General features: G+C 39.1%; 1 protein-coding gene across 2 annotated transcripts in view; it reads right to left on the minus strand.

The window, feature by feature from the left end:
* Positions 1–25,762, minus strand: part of braf (B-Raf proto-oncogene, serine/threonine kinase) — a 350,871-nt gene that overhangs the window by 73,814 nt on the left and 251,295 nt on the right. For both annotated transcript variants that reach the window (XM_039769464.1, XM_039769465.1), the window contains exon 13: positions 11,376–11,552. In XM_039769464.1, coding sequence (XP_039625398.1) covers positions 11,376–11,552 — 177 coding nt within the window. The remainder of the gene's footprint in view (positions 1–11,375; positions 11,553–25,762) is intronic.

Below are 25,762 nucleotides of genomic sequence, written 5' to 3' on the forward strand. Positions count from 1 at the left end.
GTCCGCCACGCCCTCGACCCTCTGCAGTTCGCATACCAGGAGAAGGTGGGAGCGGAGGATGCCATCATCTATATGCTTCACGATCCCTCTCCCACCTGGACAGAGGCAGTGGTGCTGTAAGAATTATGTTTTGGACTTCTCTAGCGCCTTCAACACCATCCAACCTCTGCTCCTTAGGGATAAGCTGACTGAGATGGGAGTAGATTCACACCTTGTGGCATGGATTGTGGACTATCTTACAGACAGACCTCAATATGTGCGCCTTGGGAACTGCAGGTCTGACATTGTGTGCAGCAATACAAGGCCGAGGGGACTGTACTTTCTCCGGTCCTGTTCAATCTATATACATCAGACTTCCAATATGACTCGAGTCCTGCCACGTGCAAAAGTTCGCTGATGACACTGCTATTGTGGGCTGCATCAGGAGTGGGCAGGAGGAGGAGTACAGAAAGTTAATCAAAGACTTTGTTAAATGGTGCGACTCAAACCACTTACACCTTAACACCAGCAAGACCAAGGAGCTGGTGGTGGATTTTAGGAGGCCCAGGCCCCTCATGGACCCTGTGATCATCAGAGGTGACTGTGTGCAGAGGGTGCAGACCTATAAATATCTGGGAGTGCAGCTGGATGACAAATTGGACTGGACTGCCAATACTGATGCTCTATGTAAGAAAGGTCAGAGCAGACTATACTTTCTGAGAAGGTTGGCATCCTTCAACATCTGCAGTAAGATGCTGCAGATGTTCTACCAGACGGTTGTGGCGAGTGCCCTCTTCTACGTGGTGGTGTGCTGGGGTGGCAGCATAAAGATGAAAGACGCCTCACGCCTGGACAAACTTGTTAAGAAGGCAGGCTCCATTGTAGGATTAAAGTTGGACAGTTTAACATCTGTGGCAGAGCGACGGGCACTAAGCAAACTCCTGTCAATCATGAAGAATCCACTGCATCCACTTAACAGTGTCATCTCCAGGCAGAGGAGTAGCTTCAGTGACAGACTTTTGTCACTGTCCTGCTCCACTGACAGACTGAGGAGATCGTTCCTCCCCACACTATGCGACTCTTCAATTCCACCCGGGAGTAAATGAACATTAATTTTATTTTAATTCTTTTCATTTTTATTACTATTTAATTTAATATTGTTTCTTTGTATCAGTATACTGATGCTGGATTATGTGAATTTCTCCTTGGGATTAATAAAGTATCTATCTATCTATATCTATATCTATATATATATATTTAGTGGCAGGGTGTGGTCACCAATCAGCCACCTACTCAAGGAGCCGCCACCCTGCAATCAAGGCTGGAGTCGGGTGAGGAGGAAGACGAGGTCGTGGCAGAAGAAGTTAGGAGAGGCCCGAGTGTGTTGTGGGACAATAAAGTGGCTAGTGAGAGCCTGGACTTGGGAAGACAGTGGCTTTTGAGAGCCTAGACTTGGCGGTATTTTTTGGGGGGCGGGGATGGGAGTTTGGTGGCGGAGCACTTGACTATTTGTAAATATAACTGTAAATAAACGTGGGTGATGAGTGAAACTGTGTCTGCCTGTGTGTGTCCGGGCCGCTATATTTCACAGTGGCGTAGCCGGCAGGATGCTACACCTGGGTTATGGTGGGGACATGCAGTGAAAAATAAGTCTGTGAAGGTCCCGGCACAACAGGGGAGCCCACCCATGTGCTGCAGGGGCGACGTGCACCCAACCCCGCCGCAACGAAGTGCTCTATGGACCACAGAGGATCCAATGAAGGACTTTGTTCTAGAGGGGCGGCTCACCTTTACGGAGCCCAGCAAGGGGACTGCCAAGAAGGTGAGGCTGGAGCTGTGGAAGTCGCAGCAGCAGCGATGCTGCCTGGAGAGACGCTCTCCCATGAGACAGGAGTGCGTGATGGCCGACCAGAAGTTCCTCCACGTTAGAAGGGCGGGATTGGACAGCGTGTCCTGTTCTCTCGGTGGAAATTGTTTGAAGGCGAGAGCAGGGAATGTCCGTCCTGTGTGCCCAAGAAACCCGAGTGGGCCGCGGGGAAAGGCTCACGGAGAGCAGTTGGCAGGTGGAACTACTCACATGGTAAGTCCTCCGCCAGCTGCTTCTTTCTCCTTGGCGGCGATCTTACAGGAGCTGCAAGAACTGCGCCTTGTGCTGTTGCCGCCGGCCGAGCGATGTGCCCTCTGGGCGGAGACGCTGCAGTCAGGAGGGACGGCAGTGGTGTCGGATCGAGAGCCGCAGGCAAGTGAGGATCGGCGGAGTGCAGGAGCTCCTGGACGGAGAGGTACAGCGGGGAAGGTAGGAGAGACCAACCCCGTAAAGCTCCGGACAGCAGCGGGGCCGGGTCTGCGCTCTTACAATGTGCAGATCCAAGCCGCCACGGCGTCCCAAAGTAGGCGGAGGAAGCGGCTTGGGGAAGCCAGTTCCTCCGACAAGGGAGGACGTGTCGCTGGGTGCATGCGTCCCGCGAAGGGCCGGCCTTTACAGAGGCAGAGAAAAACCCCGCAGCGCGGGAGGCGGACTTACCGCAGGAGGAAGCCGAAAGAGGGAGCAACAGAGGGCCAATCGGAGCGGAGAACGTTGGCCCAGCGGAGAGGACGAGCCGAGGTGCTGCATCAGGGCAATGTCTCCGCCCCTTGTTTTTCTATTTTTTTTTACAGGCTCGGGCCCTACCCTGCAATGTGTCGGCTATGCGCCGAGGCGTCTTCGTCCTTGCGGAATGGTCCGCTGGTACCGGGAGGTCCCAGCTAGCGGGGGAGTATTGTGGCAGGTGGCTGGGTGTGGTCACCAATCAGCCACCTACTTAAGGAGCCGCCACCCTGCAATCAAGGCTGGAGTCGGGTGAGGAGGAGGACAAGGTCGTGGCAGAGGAAGTGAGAAGAGGCCCGAGTGTGTTGTGGGACAAGAAAATGGCTAGTGAGAGCCTGGACTTGGGAAGACAGTGTCTGTTGACAGCCTAGACTTGGGGGTTGGTGGTGGTGCATTTGACTATTTGTAAATATAACTGTAAATAAACGTGGGTGATGAGTGAAACGGTGTCTGCCTGTGTGTGTCCGGGCCGCTATATTTCACTATATATATATATATAATAAGTAATCCCTCGCTATATCGCGCTTCGACTTTCGCAGCTTCACTCTATCGCGGATTTTAAATGTAAGCATATCTAAATATATATCACGGATTTTTCGCTGGTTTGCGGATTTCTGCGGACAATGGGTCTTTTAATTTATTGTACATGCTTCCTCAGTTTGTTTGTCCAATTGATTTCATACAAGGGACGCTATTGGCGGATGGCTTAGAAGCTACCCAATCAGAGCATGTATTACATATTAACTAAAACTACTCAATGGTATAAGATATGCTTCCCACGTGGTGCTTGATTGTTTGCTTGTCTCTGCCTCTATCTCACCCTCTCTGACATTCTCTGCGCCTGATGGAGGAGGTGTGAGCAGAGGTGCTGTTTGCATATAAGCTGTTTGCCTAGTGGATACGGACGCTCCTCTAAGAAATGCCACTTTATCGAGGTGCTTCCGCACACTTAAAAGTACAAAAGCACACGTATTGATTTTTTGATTGTTTGCTTTAATCTCGCGCTCTCTCTCTCTCTCTGACGTTCTCTGCGCCTGACGGAGGGGATGTGAGCAGAGGGGCTGTTTGCACAGAGGCTTTTTGCTTAGAAGATACTGACGCTACTCTAAAAAATGGCGCTTTACTGTGGTGCTTCGGCAAACTTAAAAGCATACGTATTGATTTTTTGATTGTTTGCTTTTCTTTGCGAGTGCTCTCACTCTCTCTGAAATTCTCTGCTCCTGATGCAGACACTTCTTTGAAGAGGAAGATATGTTTGCATTCTTTTAATTGTGAGAAAGAACTGTCATCTCTGTCTTGTCATGGAGCACAGTTTAAACTTTTGACTAAAGGGTGTTATTTCATGTCTAGAGGGCTCTAATAATGTTAACAGTGTGGGAGAGTTTATAAGGGCTTAAAATTTATAAAAATAACCATACAAACATATGGTTTCTACTTCACGGATTTTCACCTATCGTGGGGGGTTCTGGAGCGCAACCCCCGCAATCGAGGAGGGATTACTGTGTATATATATATATATATATATATATACAGTATATAGAGAGAGATATGACAACAACACTCATATCAATGACAAAACAATTACATTAACAATCATGTTACATTATTTTAAAAATTTTTCCTTTTCTTTGTCAGAACTTCTTTAACACACTACTTCTCCGCTGTGAAGCGCGGGTATTCTGCTAGTCTATACTAATAAAAGGCAAAGCCCTCACTCACTCACTCATCACTAATTCTCCAACTTCCCGTGTGGGTGGAAGGCTGAAATTTGGCAGGCTCATTCCTTACAGCTTACTTACAAAAGTTGGGCAGGTTTCATTTCGAAATTCTACGTGTAATGGTCATAACTGGAACCTATTTTTCTCCATATACTGAAATGGAGTTCAGCTTGATGGCCGTGGGGGGCGGGGTTTCGTTTAACATCATCACGCCTCCCACGTAATCACGTGAACTGACTGTGAGCGCAGTACGTAGAAAACAAGGAAGAGCTCCAAAAAGCGCTGAAGAAAACATGAATTATACAATTGAGAAGGCAGCGAAACAATAGGAAGCGAGCAAGTGACACATACAAGCATATTTATAAGTGCAGCTACTGCGGAAACAAAGCACGGTGTAAACCATAAGTTTAAATTAAGTTTATAGACACACTCCCACTGCCGTTTGTCATGCACAGTGACGTATACAGGCATATTCATGATTGCAGCTACTTCGGAAACAAAGCACGGTGTAAACCTAAAGTTTAAATTAAGTTCATAGACAGGCTGGCGCTGCCGCTTGTCATGCCCACTAACTAATGCGGATACAAGTTTAATGAGAGGACGCAGGGTATAAACGAGAGTTTTGATCACTTTGTAACTAAGTTAAAATTGCTGGTGAAGGGCTGTGCTTATGCAAATTCCGAGAGACTGTGTTTGTGGGGGGATTGACAGTTGAGGCGGGTGGGGGAGTGACGTCATCCTCCCCCATTCACCTCATTTCACTCTGAGCTGAGCTTCGCAGCTAACGCGGTCTTGCGGAAGCTACTTTGTCACGCTGCCACCAAATACTCACAGAAAAATCCACAAGTTAATACACACTCCGTCTCTAGAGTTTATGCACACTCTGAATCCTCCAGGCACCACTTTCAAAAAGGTAAAATTGACAATCATGTTACTTTATTTTTAAAATGTTTCCTTTTCTTAGCACAAGCACAGCTGAGAAGCTTTGATGCATGTGCTTCATAACGTATTAAAAAATAATGCATTTAATCATACTTTGCATTCCAGGCAAAGGGGAACTTCTGTCAATGCATGATTTCCTGGTACACCGATTACATTGATGCACACATGAAAGCTACAAAAATATAAGAGTCGGAAGAAAGTGTGTTGCTAGGACTGATTGGAGGAAAATTTCATTTCAAAAGACTACCCGACAGAAGCCTTGATAAAAGCGTGGTTTTGTGCAAACTGTGCAAAAAGGAGTTTGCATAACATCGAGGCACTTCAACCTTACGGTACCATCTAAATGCAAAACATGTTACAGCGAACACAGAAACTGTGTATGCTGTTAGCACTAGAAGTACGAGTTTGAGTACCAACAAAAGGTGTTGGCAGCCCAAAACTGATGAAATGACTGGCTTCAGGACCAAAATTAGTAAGTCAACATCGGTCAAACTTACAAATTCTCTCGCAAAATGGATTGCTTTGGACTGTAGACCACTAACAGTGCTGCAAGATAGGGGGTTAGAAAATGTGCTACAGTTAGCGTCAGGTCATCCAACTTTTCAACTGCCGTGCCGAGAGACTATTTGAAGTAAAATTCAACAGGTTTATGACACTGAAAAGCAAGCAAAATTAGATGCATTACAGAAAGCGGACTTTTTGGCTCTTATTGTGGATCATTGGACTTCCGTGACTGTTAGTAATTTTAATTACATCTAATTACAAAATGTTCAATGGTCACAGTGTTTTAGCCTAATGTACAAAATAATTTTGGCTAAGGTTACTCAAGAGTTTAAAGGTGAACCTGGTCAAATTAACTTTTATGTTTCTGCCTTATTGTTTTAAGATGAAAAACTGCACTTTATGTTGAAATTTTTCTTATTATTATTTAAAGACAATACCATTCTGAACATGTACTTAAAGTACTTAGAATACCACTTTTTAAGTCTGCCCAATTTTAGCCACGGATGATGATTCTGATTTGAATTGAAATGCAGTTTAAATGCATTTTTTTTTCAGAAATTAAAAGAGCTTGAGTTTACAATATTCGTGTCCATATCTATTATTTGATTCTGTCGCCCACTAAAACCCTTTTAAATTAAAAAAAAACATTTGCGCTTTGGGGCAAATTTATGTGTGCGATTACATGCAATGAATCAAGATTAATTAATTACAAAGCCTCCAATTAATTAGATTATTTTTTTTTAATCGAGTCCCACCCCTAATATATATATATATATATATATATATATATATATATATATATATATACATACACACACACACATATATATATACATACAGTATGTATGCATATATATGTGGATGTATATGTATATATACTGTATATATGCGTATATATATATATATATATATATATATATATATATATATATATATATATATATATATATATATATATATATACAGTGGGATGCAAAAGTTTGGGCAACCTTGTTAATAGTCATTATTTTCCTGTATAAATCGTTGGTTGTTACGATAAAAATGTCAGTTAAATATATCATATAGGAGACACACACAGTGATATTTGAGAAGTGAAATGAAGTTTATTGGATTTACAGAAAGTGTGCAATAATTGTTCAAACAAAATCAGGCAGGTGCATAATAAATTTGGGCACCACAAAAAGAAATGAAATCAATATTTAGTAGATCCGCTTTTGCAGAAATTACAGCCTCTAAACGCTTCCTGTAGGTTCCAATGAGAGTCTGGATTGTGGTTGAAGGTATTTTGGACCATTCCTCTTTACAAAACATCTCTAGTTCATTCAGGTTTGATGGCTTCCGAGCATGGACAGCTCTCTTTAACTCACACCACAGATTTTCAATTATATTCAGGTCTGGGGACTGAGATGGCCATTCCAGAACATTGTACTTGTTCCTCTGCATGAATGCCTTAGTGGATTTTGAGCAGTGTTTCGGGTTGTTGTCTTGTTGAAAGATCCAGCCCCGGCGCAGCTTCAGCTTTGTCACTGATTCCTGGACATTGGTCTCCAGAATCTGCTGATACTGAGTGGAATCCATGTGTCCCTCAACTTTGACAAGATTCCCAGTCCCAGCACTGGCCACACAGCCCCACAGCATGATGGAACCACCACCATATTTTACTGTAGGTAGCAGGTGTTTTTCTTGGAATGCTGTGTTCTTTTTCCTCCATGCATAACGCCCCTTGTTATGCCCAAATAACTCAATTTTAGTTTCATCAGTCCACAGCACCTTATTCCAAAATGAAGCTGGCTTGTCCAAAAGTGCTTGAGCATACCCTCAAGTGGCTCTGTTTGTGCTGTGGGCGGAGAAAAGGCTTCCTCTGCATCACTCTCGCGTACAGCATCTCCTTGTGTAAAGTGCGCCGAATGGTTGAACGATGCACAGTGACTCCATCTGCTGCAAGATGATGTTGTAGGTCTTTGGTGCTGGTCTGTGTGTTGACTCTGACTGTTCTCACCATTCGCCGCTTCTGTCTATCCAAATCTTTCTTGGTCTGCCACTTCGAGCCTTAACTTGAACTGAGCCTGTGGTCTTCCATTTCCTCAATATGTTCCTAACTGTGGAAACAGACAGCTTAAATCTCTGGGACAGCTTTCTGTATCCTTCCCCTAAACCATGATGGTGAACAATCTTTGTCTTCAGGTCATTTGAGAGTTGTTTTGTGACCCACATGTTGCTACTCTTCAGAGAAAATTAAAGGAGGAGGGAAACTTACAATTGACCCCCTTAAATACTCTTTCTCATTATAGGATTCACCTGTGTATGTAGGTCAGGGGTCTGTAAATCCAATAAACTTCATTTCACTTCTCAAATATCACTGTGTGCGTCTCCTATATGATATATTTAACTGACATTTTTTAACGTAACAACCAACGATTTATACAGGAAAATAATGACTATTAACAAGTTTGCCCAAACTTTTGCATCCCACTGTATGTATTGTGGTAGATAGGGGGCGCTCTCGCTCCCTTGAACCCCTGTCCATAACTCCAGACACCAGGTAAAAGTCCACAATTCGACTTTATTACTCTTCCACAGTGTACAAAACACCCTCTCCTCCACAATACAAATACAAATACTCAATAATCACAAATACTACAATCCTCCAGCATCCAGACGCGTTGCCACTCTTCCACCCAGCTCAGCTCGCCGTCTGGGAGCTCCCACAGTCCTTTTATATTTCCTGATCCGGAAGTGTTCCTAATCCCCAGTCCATGTGATTCTCAATCACTTCCGGGTCAGGTAAAAGTTCTTTCTTCACCCCAAGCCGCCGCTCTTCCTATGACGAACTTCCGGGTCATAGGGCACCTGAAGAAGTCCTCGGTCCTCCCTGCAGCTCCCTCTTGTTGTCCCTATGGCATCCAGCAGGGCTGTGCATAAAAATCACATTGTCCATGATGCCCTGCTGGTCTTCTGGGAACCTCTATGCTACAAGGAGGGCTCCACCTGGCGGCTTGGGGGTATTGGCTGGATAAATGGCCGGCCATCCTTCACAGTATATATATATATATATATATATATATATATCTCAGCAACACTCATGACAATGGCAATGTCAATCATGTTACTTTATTATTAAAATGTTTCCTTTTCTTTTTCATTACTTCTTTAACACACTACTTCTCACGCTGTAAGCCTGGTATTTTGCTAGTTACCATTATATAATAAAAACATACGTTTATATAATAAAAACACATTTGATTTGAGTCTGTAACAGTTGTAAATTTTTGCTACTTGTAAAAGTTTTTTTTTTTTTTTATTATTCAGTTTTATTCTCTCAGTCACGTTCACGTGGTATAACAAACTTGCCTCTCCCTCTCTGAGTTGATCTCCATTCTTTTCACAATAGCAGTGATGACCACAGTTGTTGCTGATGCCTGCTCAGAACTATTTGTTGTACCGACAATCAAATATACAGTGACTGCTGTCAGATTATCATGCGGCATTTACGCTTTGACAATAAAGACAACCCATACAGAATGTGTGAAAAACAACAGATTTGCTGTGATCTCAGACATGTGGCAACATTTTGGTGAGAACTGTGTTTTGAGTTACAGCCCAGGGCAACATATTACTGTTGAAGAGCACCTGTTTCCAACCAAGGTCCGGCGTCCTTTCTTGCAATATATCTTCAACCAAGCCTCACAAATTTGGCATAAAGTTTTGGATTGCGGCAGATTTTTAGACAAAGTACCTGTGCCATGCTACTCCTTATTTAGGAAAAGATCCTAGTTGTCCCACAGGAGAAAAACTTTCTGAGACTGTGGTCATAAAGCCATTTCTGGACGAAGGCAGAACTGTAACAACAATTTCTTCATGTCGCGTTTGCTGGCTAGAAGACTGCTGCATCGCAATACAACTCTGCTTGGCACTATTAAGTGGGATGTGAGCTTTGTGTACTAAAGGGACTTTAGTTGCAGATGGAACAATTCTCCACGCTAGTGTTTAGATCTGGCAGTGTAATGCTAATGGTGTATGTGCCGAAAAAAAAGAAGTTTGTCTGCATTCTCAGCATCATGCACCTTAACACAGAGATTGGACAAGATTGTAGAAAAAAAAAAATGCTCAAAAGACAGCGTTTTCAAATAATTGTATTTTCATGCATGGATGTGTGTGTGCATGCACGAGAGGGGCAGAGACAGATTTGATATTATTCAAGTGTTAGCTGGAATATAAAACAAACACTTTTGCAAAGGCATAACAAAACAAATGTGCTTTTAGTCAAGAATAAAACTGAACAAAAAAAATTCAAGTAACAACAAGATACCAAGAAGACTTGATTCACCAGCGTTTGTGTATCTGCTTATATCCCTTCAGCGATATCTTTTACAAGGAGCAAAACTTTACACCGGCTGTTATAGACCCAAATCAAATGTATGTTTTTATCATGTAATAGTAATAATAGCAGCTCACTAGTCAAAATGATAAATGCGGGAAAGAGCCGGGATTGAACCTGCAACTTCTTGATTTAGAAGCAGTCATTCTTACTGCTATACCAGCCATGCAATTGATATTTGGGCTTTGGTTTTCACACATTGACAGCAACATGTAAATTGAATAAGTTTTTTTTCTTCGGTTATATGCTTCAATACAAGTTCACTTGTTTTGTTTTACCTTTTGTGAAAGTGTTTATATGATATTTGAACTTCAATCTTCACACATTATACACTTCACATCAGCATTTTGTCAATTATTACTATAACATGAAAAAAAATTGCTTTAGATTGGTGTTTAATTATGTGTACAACACTTCTCGCCTCGCATTTCCTGTCATCCTACATTTGCCCAGATCGTTGCACGGAACACACATGAAATGTATATATTCCAAATAACAATATATTATTTAGCCTATACAACTCCAGACACCTCACACTCATATAAACAGACTTGAGCTGGGAGAACTTCCGCTGCATTGGTGGGGGATAAGATAGCAAGCTGCTTGCTGCTTGTGCTGATTGACACATTTGCAAAACAAAGACGCTGATGAAGAGATGCAAAGGAATTTAAGGTGGCATGGCATTATGACTTTTTTCGCAGGCTTCAGGGATTCTAGTGTTAAGAGCCCAACGGAGTAGAGTCACTTCTGGCATATAAGGGATTCGAACTGGTAACCTTCCGATTGCCAGTGCAGATCCCTAGCCTCAGAGCCACCACATTACCCATAAGGTTGATCAAAAACAATAATTCACTCTAAGATGATTCACCACATAAATTATCACATAAATAAAGCTAACGTTCATGAATTCCACCATTGCTTTGTTCTGGATTTACTACAGACATGGAATTACTAGTAACGATTCTGTCATTACCCAGTTTTGGGTTGCAAGTAAAAAGCTCAGAAATACTTTTCTGCACCATAAGTTGGACCCTTTCAATGATGGTAATTCATGCTAGAATTTGGTTTCTTTACTAAAACTATATAGATATACATTAACATGACTGCTAAATGTTAAATGAACATTCTCGTTTTAATACAGTGGTAAATAATTTTATAGAAGAAATAAGGGCTTTCATTAGAATGGTTTTAACTGGTTAAATGGTTAATTAAAAGTATTACAAAAGTTAAAATTGAACAAAATTTTAATTTAAAACAGTATACTCACTCCATTCCTTGTGCAGTTTGTCGTGCAATATCAATTAGTTTGATCATCTCAAACTTTGTTTCAATGATGTGCAGGTGGTGGTAAAGACTTGATCCTTCACACCACTGAGTAACAATGGCTAGCTGTGGCTTTGTTGTATAACCCATAAATAGAAGAATGTTGACATGCCGAGTTTTCCTGAAATGGTAAACAAGAAAAATTTTTCTTACACACAAAAAAAAATGCTTGACAAAATAACTCCTACAGCTCTCCTTTTTTAGAGTATGCCTCTTTGCTCAAATACTGTAAAGGTCAGTGTTTCTAAGACAGCTTGAACAGGGTTTGGAACCATAACTTTTTGTCTTTAATTCGATGAGACAAAGACATCAGGCACTATGGATAAGAATATTAAGACAATTTATACAAAGCCTGACTGTTTCAGCCTAGCAATATTTGATGTTAACTTTTCACCTATTCACTCTGTTTTCAAACTAATAATGAATCAATACTCAAAGATGGTTGATTAAGGAACTTTAACTCTTTTAGGGCTAATTTATTTTTTGTTTCTTATCTCCCAGGGCTGAATATTTTTCTAAAAACTAACATTTTTTAAAATAGAACACAAAGCAATTGTTTAACATATCAAATCAACAAAAAATATTTACTTTTGACAAATGTTACTGTCTTGCATGTTGTATGAGCCTGCATACTCTATGATTTCACATACATTTTACACAGCAAAGTCTGATCTCGCTCAAAGCAGCCAACATTGCCACATTGCACTGCTTACAATACGTGTTGCTTTGGTGCCTACTTTTCAATTGTCTGTTGCTGCACTTTCTCACATATATTGTTAGTGTGTACTGTAGAGAGACAAGTCACCCTTTTGCCATCGTGCCATTCCACTGCCACCAAGTTTTCTGCCTGCATGAAAACCGTATTGTCACCTCTTTTCATCTTCTGAAACTTTATTAACTTTATGCATGGCATTATAGCCTGGCTCACCCCATGGGATTTGCTTCTGTTTAATACAGAAGTGAATAAAACTTTGCAGCAGCACGTACCTATCACCATGCTGCATAACCTGTCCAAAGCCACCAGGGGACAAAGCACGTTTGGACCAATGCTCCCTGAAGTTACATCACCAGTTCTGTCCCATCTCTATTTGTAATACCACAGCACGCTTCATCTCGTCTTTTGTTGTGGGTTTACACTTTGAAAAACGAGAATGCGATGCAAACACAGCCCGCGATTAAAAAAATTTCTCTGCCTACCTATTTGTCTCGTCTAATGGTAGCTGAAAAGCAGCATCAGGAGAGAGCAGCCTGAAGTACAGTAGCTGGTGATCTGTCGTGTCCAACAGCAAGCCATGCCGTCTTGTGAAGTCCAGTAGCCAGATCGGCTCTCAACGGATCAATGTCTGTGTATTTATACCACGCGAACCTTGCCGTAGATGCATTGGCTGCGCGAAGGTGCTCAACTGGCAGCAGATCCGCTGGTGCGGCATAGGCTAGTGTTTGATCAGCTGATGCTAGCTTCTCACTCTCTTGCTCGATCTCCTAATCACTGTCAATAAAATCCGATTCTGAAAAATCAGAGTCCGACTCCAGCATGCGCAAAACATTGTCTGCCGAGTGTTTTCTTTTCTGCACTCGCTTCACTCCCTTGTCACATGTCGATGCCATCTTGCCATTGTTTACATTTCGCAAATCACGCACATGCTAGGATTAGTTGCCGAGTCAACGAGTCTAGCATTCCTCCAAGCACAGAGGGAATGCCTGTGACGTGACAGTGAGATTTGTTGCCATTAACAGCTGATTATCGCCCTCTATCCCTGGATGTCGACTTTAGTCAACATTCGCCCTCAACCCCTCCTGTCGACATCCGCCCTAAAAGAGTTAAGGTAAAAACCATCCTTTATCAATTTGTACTTCATACAACACTGTATAAATCAGCACTCTATTAGCAGTTTTAATTATTAAGGATGGTGATGGGTTTTCTAGGACTTAGGAGCTCACCAACAAAGAGTATTTTCCAGATCCAGACCCTTCAGTGTACAATTGCACTAAACTTGATTATAAGCAGGTTAAGTACTATGAGCCAGAAGCATAAATCTCTTCTCCACCAAACACTGCACTCTTGAGCCATCATTTCTTTTAAAGATTTGGTCAAACAAAGGGAGGTTTTTGGGCATAATCTAGTTATAGAAGTGAGAGTTTCTTGCCTGGTTGATGCTTATGGGTTCTCAGAAAATTACATAAAAGTCTGACAAAAAACTCAAGGAAAGGTTTTGTTGCATTTCTCTTGAACAGTACAGCATAATAAAAGGCATGTTTGTCTGTTTTGGGTTCAGAGATATTATTAGCCTATTTTGGTTCAAGTATGTGATGACAAACGCATATTAGGTGTCAAGATAGCTTTACCTCACTGTGAAATGACACTTGAACTTACTCAATTTAGGTTATTAATTAACAGGTTTGTTAATATTGAAACAAAGTATAAAATTTCCTACGTGGAATTTTTTTAACTTTTTGTTTTTTTTACTGCCAACATAAAGATGTTGCAACAGGTGTGGCTTTCAGCCCTAGTAAAACCAGTATGTATTTTCATATTTTGAAGATAGCTCTGTATATTCCTTTGATAATGTTTCTGACCATGTTGTTGCATAGTTACAATTATTCAATTATGTTTTTTTGACCTTTAATGGGGAGGTTGACTCATTATTGAACTTTCCTAAGTATATTAATAGTTGTGATTAAAATCTACCTTTCACACTGGATTTTGATTTTATGTCAGCTCCCCTTGTAAACACTACAGTTCTGTCTCACAGATGATTTCTTTCATTTTACACAGTATAAAAAACTATAGACTGGAACAGTTTACTCCATGCTTCCAGTTTGTACCCAAAGTCATTAATTAACACTTTTACCACTCTCTCAGGTTTTTCATATTATGCTGTAATTGTTGTGACTAGCAAGATTTTATAAGGTCATGAAGGAATTTTTTTTTTATAAAGGTGTTGCTCTAAAAGATCTGTGAATATGACTAATAAACAATCATTATTTATTAACAGAGGTTTACTACTGACCCACATGTAAGAATGGTCAACCAAAGAACTGTATGTAATCTCACTTTCTCAAAGTATGCTGATCACTTTCGTTGCATATTAAAACACCAGCATATTCTACATTTATATCCAGTGTTTTCTGAACCACTTTTGTTAGCTTTTTCTTAAGGTTGCAATAATAAAGATTGTTTAGTTAACCACTTACACACATCCTTTCCTTTTACCTCAATGCAACTTCATTTGCCTTTAATTTTGGGTGCTTCCTTTGTTTACATGGTTGTTGATGTGCAAATGTACTTAAGGGTAATAATATTCAGGCCAAAACAGGTATAATACTGCTTACTCACAGATCCGATTGCAGTACAAAAGGGGTTATTAATTTATTTCAATATGTCTCTGCCTGCTATTTTATGTTGGGAAAGCATTTGATAAAACACTCTGTTAATCATTTCATTATGGCACAACAATTTGATTTAAAGTACACAGTTCTAGACATTGTGAAGCCACACCCTTGTCAGGGGCATTACAATAGCCTTCTCTATAGAGAAGCTCATTGGATTTTCAAACTTAAGACTATTTACCCCTCTGGTTTAAATAAGGCTAATGATCAGCTCGAAAGATAGATAGCAGTCTATTTATCCCCAAGGGGAAATAAAAATTTTACAGAATCTCCAAAAACAAATAATCAAATAAACAAATACATATGATAAAAACAAACAATGGCCTAGTATCTTATAGATATTGGCAGCCACCTGATCTTTTATGCTCACTGTGCAAAATTTTTAAAATTCTCAACCTGTCTGAAAGGCAGTTGAGGTGGACTGGGGCACGGGTCTGTGTTGACAGAAGTATCTCTTCAGTTTAGTTTAAAAATTCACTCAAAAAAGTTAGGTAACAAGCCTGATGCCAAATCTCAAAAGTACTAATTAGTAACATTAGTTACATTAAATCATTACTAATTCTAAATAAATTTTCAAAAGAGAAAACAAGGCTCTGCATTGACCCTTTAAAGTGACCTTGCTATTCTTTTCTCCCTACTCATTTCTCAGCATTAAGTCGTAGGCAGGGATTGGACAGATGACTAGTTTAAGGTAAACTTTTTGCAGTAAACTAGTACTTCTTCTTTATTCGGCTGCTCCCGTCAGGGGTTGCCACAGCGAATCATCTGTCCGCATATTGATTTGGAAACATTTTACACCGGATGCCTTCCTGATTCTTTTAAATCGTAGACTTTACATATTATACTCATTGTTTTATTCTAACTTTTTTCTTGGTGCAAAAATAACTAGAATTTACTAGTAGAGGTCTGTTTATTGTGGTGAGAAGAAACACTTAATCTATTTTTTCCAAAGTTTTCTTTATTAACAGTATAATCCTTTCTCAAAAAAAAATAAATAAATAAAGTTTTTTCTCTTTAACTGTCTTTCACATGAATTATAGCTTTACATAATTTTACAGTAACAGTCTAGGGGTTGTGTCTATATTCTCTTTATTGGAACACTTGTGTTATATTGACCTAATGTTCAGAGTATGTATATTTGTTCTTGATTCACTGTTTCTTTTTAAATAGAAATATATTTCCATTATTCAACAACACAATTACAGCCAGGAGGAACAGTTTTTTTAACTCAAAATACACTGGGCAATAATGTCATTAGACTAAGCTGAAAATATGTCAACTGTATCCCTAACATGCCACCATTAAGACTGTTAATCACCTTTGTGATTATTCATTTGTCTCTTGTTTAGATTTTGTACTCATTAAGGTAAAATGGACAGCTGATGACACCATTTTGCTAGTAAATCCAATTGTTATTACAGTGATCATGTATATATATAGATTTGTTTGCTTATTTTTCAAATTTGTTATATCCTACTTGGATTTGGATTCGGATGCAGCAAGAGGTTGGGCGTGGTCCTGCCAGTGAATCTGCCACACGCATGTCCTTCAACGAAACAGCAGGGCCTACAGAACTCACCATGGTATCGTCCAAAGTCCTGTTTGTGATTGTTTTTTATATAAACAAAATCACAAAACATATTTATATGTTACTTACTTACTGTATATAAAAGCCAGATTGAATGTTATTTACCTACTTACCTTTATTTATCTTCCTAGAGCGTAAAGTCACCAGTAAACTACAGAGCTTTCTGTGTTTGATCGACAAGGGCATGCTGACAAAGCACATGTGTAAAGTCACTTCAGTACATGAGCAATGATACTGAGAATGCAGACAGACTTCTTTTTGGGCAAAGTGACTTTAGCTGCAGGTGGAAGCTCCTGTCGCACTTTATGCGACTGTTGTTACAATTCTGCCTTTGTCCAGAAACGGCTCCATAAGCTTTTATGACCTTAGTCTTGGAAAGTCTTTCTCCTGTGGGATGACTGGGATCTTTTCCTGAATAAGGAGTGGCACTGCAAATAGGCGCATACATCATCAGCATGACACAGCCAGATCTAAACACTAGCGTTGAGAGTTGCTCGCGTACTGAAGTGACTTTAGCTGCAGGTAGAAGTCCCATTTTACTTATGGTGCCAAGCAGAGTTGTGTTGTGGTGCAGCAGTCTATTAGCCAGTGAAAGCGCAGTGAAGAAGCTGTCTGTTGATACGGTTCTGCCTTTGTCCAGAAATGGCTCCATCAGCTTTATGACCAAAGACTTGGAAAGTCTTTGCCCTGGGTTGTAACTCAAAATGCAGCTCTCAGCAAAACATTGCCAGATGTCTGAAATTGCAGCAAACCTGTCTTTTTCACACGTTCTACACAAGTGATAGCGGTAATGAGACATCCTATCTTTGATTGCCGGTACAACAAATAGTTCTGAGCAGGAATCAACCACAGCACCAAAAATGGTCATCACTGCTCTTGTGAAAAGAATGGAGATCAACTGAGAGAGGGAGAGGCAAGTTTGTTGTACCACGTGAATGTCAAAGACAGAATAAAACTGAATAGAAATAACTTTTACAAGTAGCCAAAATTTACACTGGGTGTAAGGTTTTTGTATGTTTTTATTATATTATAATAATAAAAACAGCAGCTCACTACTCAAAAACCTGGAGCGCCCGGACTCAAACCCAGAACCTTTTGGTTATAAGGCAGCAGTTTTCACCTCTGCACCATCCAAAAATACATATCAACTTTCTGTCGATTGACATTTGAGCATGGGTTTTTAAATCATTGACAGTAATATGTAAACTGAATGATTTTTTGTTTTACATTGGTTATATTCTTGAACAAAAGCACATGTGTTTATTTGATATTTGGACTAAAGTCTTCACACATTATACACATCACGTCATTAGTAGTATAACATGGAAAAAGTTTCTTCTTTAGGTATGTGTTCAGCATTTCTTGCCTTGCATTTCCTTTCATCCTACACTTAAACAGATTGTTGTAAACACGGAACGCACATGAAATGCATGTGTTCTAAATAACGATATATTAGTAACCCTATACAACTCCAGGCACTTCACATGCAAAGAGCTTTGAGCTGGGAGAAGTTATTGCCTGAGTTGAGCCGAGGTGGTGGGGGGATTAGATAGCAGGCTGCTTGTACTGATCAACACATTTGCAAAACAAAAGACGCTGACGAGGAGAGGTGCGAAAGAATTTAAGGTGGCATGGAATTACAAGTTTTTTTTAATAGGTTTCAGGGATTCTAGTGTTAAGGATTAACAAAGTCCTTTCCAAACTCTTGTATGAATAATGAAGATATATACAGTTTTCTTGAAGTTCTTTGGCAAGGTACAATATTTTCCCAAATCACCAAATTTCTCCTATAACTTGTAAGTTTAAGTAAATAAGTTTAGTGCATAGTAGAAGCTATCTTTAGATCCAAAACTGCTTATAAAAGTTTTTTTTCCTCAGAACAAACGCTTATCCATTTTAAGGTAATTTACTTCTGATTTGACTTTAGGCAGAGCTCGCCAGCATTTAATTAGGGAAGTGTTTGTTTTGTTACATGTACTTTTACAGGGTGGCATTGATTACTGTAAGATGCAACAGCAAGCAATTTCAGCATTAGTGCAATCTCAAATTCACATCTATATATATATATATATATATATATATATATATGTGTGTTTGTGTGTGTGTATATGTAGATATGTATATATATGTGGATGTATGTGTATATATGTATACATATATGTATATATATGTATACATATATGTATATATATATATATATATATATGTATATATAGTGATCCCTTGCTATATCACGCTTCGACTTTCGCGGCTTCACTATTGCGATTTTTATCTCATACACGCTTACGTCACTACGCATGCGCTTTCTGAGAACTTTTATCTAAGCCCTACGATGGCTCCTAAACGTGCTGCTTTTTCTAAGTCTTCTGACAATAAAACTAAGCCGGAGGAAGATGCTTACTATCCAGGAGAAGGTGAAACTCTTGGATATGATTAAAGATGGCAATACCCTACAAAAGCCTCCTCACGCATATGAAAAGACAGCGCCAGCAACTGCCTTTCAAGATGTTCTTCAGCTGCGCACCCAGACACCCACTGCCTACTCCTAGTACTTCTTCACTGCACCTGCTGAAGATACTGCACCACCTCTGAAGACTCTCCTACTGAGGTTGTGCCTTCATAGGTTAGTGGTTGTGTACAATTAAATGTACAGTACAATAATCTACTAGATAAAAGCGTTCGGAATTGTCCTTCTGTCCTGTGAGTGCAAAGCGTAGCGGTATTAAGCTTATTACAGACTTACTACTTGCGGCTTGAGGTACGAAGCGACACGATGTGAGCAGAGTTCTGGTGCTGTCACCGTTCCCTTGCTTTTGTGCATGATGCGCTGGAATATTAGACAAAATTATGTCTCTGGAAATAATTAATGTTGATGGAGTACAAATGCCTCACTGCGTAGTAAATATCAGGGGAGATGGTGCTTGCTTATTCGCATCTATAGCTTATTTAGTGCAAGAAACTCCGTCTTTAGCAGTAGAGATTCGGGCTGACATTTTACGACTTTGGACAGGCACTTGAGGGGATAAAAAAAAACTTAGGTTTTCAGGAGATGTTATGAATGGGCACTTTGATGTTCTCATTCCCTACACTTACATGCCTGATGTACACATGGAGCGCACAAAAATTGAGGATAAAAGTCGGTCGCCTTATTTTGTCTAATATATTGGGTAATACGAGTGTAATGGTGACTAAAGGGTGTTATTTCATGTCTAGAGGGCTCTAATAATGTTAAAAAAACTTATTTAGAAGGTCGTAAACAGGTTTTCTATACTCTTAACTGCGAAAATATTCGATTTATAAATAAAGAATCCTACTTCGCGAAAATTCATTTATCACGGTAGAGTCTGGAACGAATTAACCGTGATAAACGACGTGTGTATATATATGTGTAAATTTGTATATATGTATGGATATGTATATGTTTTGCTAGTATATATATACACACACACACACACACACACACACACACACACATATATATATATATATATATATATATATATATATATATATATATGTGTGTGTGTGTGTGTGTGTATATATATACTAAAATACCCAAGGCTTCAGCGGAGAAGTAGTATGTTAAAGAAGCAATGAAAAGAAAAGGAAACATTTTGAAAATAACGTAACATGATTGTCAATGTAATTGTTTTGTCACTGTTGTGAGTGATGAGTGTTGCTGTCATATATATATATACTAGCAGAATACCAAGGCTCAAGAGCGGAGAAGTAGTGTGTTAAAGAAGTTATGAAAAAGAAAAGCAAACATTTTAAATATAACGTAAGATGATTGTTAATGTAATTGTTTTGTCATTGATATGAGTGTTGTTGTCATATCTATCTATTTATATATATCTATCTATATATATATAAATATATATCTATCTATCTATATATATATATATATATAGCAAAATACCCTAGATTGGCAGCTGAGAAGTAAAAAGAAAAGGAAACATTTTAATAATAACGTAACATGATTGACAATGTAATTGTCATGAGTGTTACTGGTATATATATATATATATATATATATATACACACATCTATACACATATATATATATACAGTTATATATATATATACATATACACACATACATATATATACATATACATATATACACATACTGTATATATACACACACATATACACATACTGTATATACAACATATACATATCTACATATATACTGTATATACACATATATATACAAATCTACATATATATATCTACATATATATATTAGGTGGGACTCGATTAAAAAATTAATCCAATTAATTAGAGGCTGTGTAAGAATTAATCTTGATTAATCGTATGTAATCGACACGAATTTGCCCCAAATCGCAAATGTTTTTTTTTTTTATTTAAAACGGTTTTAGTGGGCTTACAGAATCAAATAATAGACATGGACATGAATATTGTAAACTGAAGCTGTTTTAATTTCTGAAAAAAAAGCTTTTAAACTGCATTTGAATTCAAAACAGAAACAAAAATATCATCCCTGGTTAAAATTGGGCAGACTTAAAAATAAAGTGGTAGTTTAAGTACTTTAAGTACATTTTCAGAATAGTATTGTCTTTAAATAATAATAACCAAAATTTCACCATAAAGTGCAGTTTTTCTTCTTAAAAAATAAGTCAGAAACATAAAAGGTAATTTGACCAGCTTACTCTTTAAACTCTGAGTAACATTAGCCAAAATTATTTTGTACATTAGGCTAAAACAGTGTGATCATTGAACATTTTGTAATTAGATGTATTTAGAATTACTAACGGTCACGGAAGTCCAATGATCCCCAGTAAGAGCCACAAAGTCCGCTTTCTGTAATGCATCTAATTTTGCTTGCTTTTCAGTGTGCACAAAACCATGCTTTTATCAAGGCTTCGCCGGTAGTCGAAATGATCAGTCGAGGAACGCTTTATTCCGACTCTAACATTTTTGTAGCTGTGATGTGTGCATCAGTGTAATGGATGTACCAGGAAATCATGCATTGACAAAAGTTCCCGCTTGTTTGGAATTGAAAGTGTGATTAAATGCGCTATTTTTAACGCTATGGAGTACATGCATCGAAGCTTCTCAGCTGTGCTTGTGCTAAGAAAGGGAAAATTTTAAAAATAACGTAACATGATTCTGCTAACCTAATATTTTTCATACGCCCCAAACCAAGGAGATGCGAAGGTAAATGAATCGGTAGCGCTGACATAGTCAGTACACCCTCTCGGAATCAACCTCAATGTCGGCGTTAGAGGCTTAAGACTCTACAATTAGCCACAGCGTGTGGCTTGTCTATGCTAAAGTATGTATTGTAGATCGGGTATATATATACATTTATATATATATACCCCGTATCGCAGTGGAGAAGTAGAAGTTATGAAAAGAAAAGGGAACATTTTAAAATAACGTAACATGATTGTCAATATACAGTAATTGTTTTGTGAGTGTTATTGAATGTTGCTGTCATCAAGGATTTGATTATCATTATTTCTTTCAATCAGGCTCGTATTTGTAGGATGTGTTCGTTACATTCCGTGTTTGTCAATCGCTGTAAAGATAAGAGGTTTCATTCATCGATTAGTTCCTTACTGCATCAATAAACAGCTCGCCTTCCTTTTATCTGTGATGTGACAAACTGCATGCACGGGTTTTTTTACACTGTCTTCCTTTAGCAGGACATTCACTTTTTCCACCGTGTGCTTTGTTTCCGCAGTAGCTGCACTTATGAATATGATTGTATGTATAAGACGCTTCATATTTTTTGCTGCCTTCTCAATTGTGTAATTCGGTTTTGTTCAGCACTCTTTGGAACTGTTGCTTTTGTCTGTGCATTGCGCCAGTTCACGGAGCCGCTTGGTGTTCTTGCATCAAGGTTCCCAGCTGTACTGGTGCCATCTCGTAATGTCAGCTAAGACCCGCACTTAAAAGTTTCTCTCGCAGTTTCAATGAGTTTGTGCCAAACACCACCCTGACCATCTCATCTTCCTCTGCATAAGCACAGTCCTTCACACGTGAATATTTACCGCAGTGTTTGTATTGGATTGCCGCTGATGGACGGCCTTATATGGGCAGGCACTAAATTACAAACGCTAGTGGCAGCCTGTCTATGAACTTAATTTAATATAAACTTACGGTTCACGCCTGCTTTGTTTCCTGCATATGGCATCATTTGCTTCATAATGTTTTTCTGCCTTCTCAATTGTGAAATGGCGCTTTGTGCTCATCGCTGGAGTTCTTCCTTGTTCTCTACTTACGTAGGAGGCGTGATGATGTCACACTAAACTCCGCCCCACGCCATCTCCAACTCAAGACTCCATTACATTATATGGGAAAAATAGCTTCCAGTTATGACCCTTATGTAGAATTTCGAAATGAAACCTGCCCAACTTTTGTAAGTAAGCTGTAAGGAATAAGCCTGCCAAATTTCAGCCTTCTACCTACACGGAAGTTGGAGAATTAGTGATGAGTCAGTGAGTCAGTGAGTGAGTGAGTGAGGGCTTTGCCTTTTATTAGTATATATATATATATATATATATATATATATATATATATATATATATATATATATATTTACACACACACACAAACATATATATATACATATCTATACATATACACATATATATATACACACACACATATATATACATATATATATCTACATATATACACATACATATACATACACACATACACACACATATACATACATATATATATATATATATATATATATATACACACACACATATATAAACATATATATACATATACATACATATCTACATATATACACACACAGCTATTTCAGATCAGTGCAATACGCTGCTTGTTAAAACGGATAACACCCGCCTTACGCAAGTCTGCGGATATTATGAACTATCGATTTGTTCAAGTTCTATTTAAATTTTAAATAGAAGGAATTTTTATTTAGTCGACAGAAATATCTTTGGTAGGAATGGTAAAACAGACAGGAATATTATTCTGAATAAATCAACTCAAACCTTAAACAACTTATAATATTTTGCTCTCCATAAAAATATATCCTGTCTAAATTATACAAGTTAGAAATAAAGTAAACGTTAAAAGAACAAACATTCAAATTTCTTTACTCTTATGTAATTTTATATAAAAATAAACTTAGATTTTAAATATCCCAAAAGATTTTGCTCTCCATAAAAATATATCCTGTCAAAATTATACAAATTCAAATATGAACATGCTGCATAACAAAACCTGGAAATATAAATAAAATGTGTTCCTTTCAGCAATAACAAATCAAATCATTCAGTTGTCTTTGCTCATATGTCATTTTAGAGCTGGACGCCTGGCATTTTTTGGCAACAGGTTCGTTTCTGTTTGGTGTGAGGTTCTGTGTTGTGGAGATTCTCAGGATGGATTGCAGGTGCTCATCAGTGAGGCGACTCCTGTGTGCTGTTTTGTTAGTCTTTATCACTGAGAAGAGCTTCTCACACAGATATGTGCTACCAAACATGCACAAGGTTCGAGCCGCATGTAGACGGACTTTTTGTTCTTCAAAGTCACCAAAGCGCCTGCAAACTCAGTTTATCAGCAAAGTGCGATTTGGGAACACCGTAGTGACGACTTGGTTTAACATTACTTGGCAACAGGGAAAGTGGGGCAAATTGCACTGGTGCATTTGTGTCTCCCATAAAAGCAGCTTCACTTGAAATCACTTTGTGATTGTGCACGGTAAAACGTCCGCTGAAGTGTCAGATTCTTATTTAATTCTTCTGCTTTCTGTATCTTCTGCATTGCATTCAGGTTACCCTGATGTTTTGTCTCATAGTGCCGCCTTAGATTAAATTCTGTAATTACAGCCACATTAGCTCCACAAATGAGACACACGGGTTCAGTAAACATATACTCAGCCTCCCATCGGTTTTAAAGGCTCTATTTTCAGAATCAACTTTTCTCTTCAGCATCGTGTGAGCTAGCTTCGCAATAACTTGCAGCATCATAAGCTAGACTTGATTAACGCGTAAGTCGCAAGGCAGCTGAAGCGCTGCATTATGGGATCTGTAGTTTATTGTGTTACCAGCGCTTCATATACCCGGCCATTAATAACAATAATACAGTATATAAAATGATCTCGGTCGGATATAATTACACGCCGGGCGGATGTGGCCCGCGCCCTTGAGTTTGACACATATGGACTAAATAGAACTTGAAAAGATATATTTTTTCAAATGTGATCGCAATTCAGATAGAGTTGACGCCAAGACTACAGCCTGCATGCCTCAATAAGTCATCCTCCCCTCGCTCTTACTTTTTTACCGCTCATCTAATGAATACACCGAGTATGGCTTTACCAAAACAATCATTGATGGTAATAAAGTATCCATTATTCGAGTATGTAGATCGGGATATATATATATACATATATATATACCCGCGTATCGCAGCGGAGAAGTAGTGTGTTAAAAAAGCTAGAAAAGAAAAGGGAACATTTTAAAATAACGTAACATGACTGTCAATATACAGTATTTGTTTTGTGAGTGTTACTGAGTGTTGCTGTCATCAAGGATTTGATTATCATTATTTCTTTCAATCAGGTTCGATTTGTAGGATGTGTTGTGTTCAAGTTACATTCCGTGTTTGTCAATCGCTGTAAAGATGACAGGTTTCATTCATCGATTCGCTTCTTACTGCATCAATAAACAGCTCGCCTTCTTCTTTATCTGAGACCTGACACACTGCATGCACGGGTTTTTTTTTTACACTGTCTTCCTTTAGCGGGACATTAACTTTTTCCACCGTGTGCTTTGTAACTGGATTTATGAATATGCTTGTATGTATCAGACGCTTCATATTTTTTGCTGCCTTTTCAATTGTGTAATTCGGTTTTGTTCAGCTCTTGGAACTGTTGCTTTTATCTGTGCACTGCGCCAGTTCACGGAGCCGCCGTGTACATGCATCGAAGTTCCCAGCTGTGCTGGTGCCATCTGTGCTATGTCCATGGCTGTATTTAATGTTACCTTAGTCCTGGCACTTAAAACTTCTCTCGCAGTTTCGCTTGAGTTTGTCAAACACCACCCTGACCATCTCATCTTCCTCTGCATAAGCACAGTCCTTAACCCGTGAATATTTAGTGGGAGTTTGCTATTGGATTGCCGCTGACGGACGGCCTTATATGGGCAGGCACTAAATTACAAACGCCAGCGCAGCCTGTCTATGAACTTAATTTAAAGTGTAGGTTTACATCGCGGCTTTGTTTCAAGTAGCAGAACTCATGAATATGGTTGTATATGTCACTTTCGCCGCTTCTTATTGTTTCGCTGCCTTCTCAATTATATAATGCATGTTTTCTTCAGCACTTTTTGGAGGTCTTCCTG

The sequence above is a fragment of the Polypterus senegalus genome, chromosome 11 (assembly GCF_016835505.1).
Source record: "Polypterus senegalus isolate Bchr_013 chromosome 11, ASM1683550v1, whole genome shotgun sequence".
NCBI lineage: Eukaryota > Metazoa > Chordata > Cladistia > Polypteriformes > Polypteridae > Polypterus > Polypterus senegalus.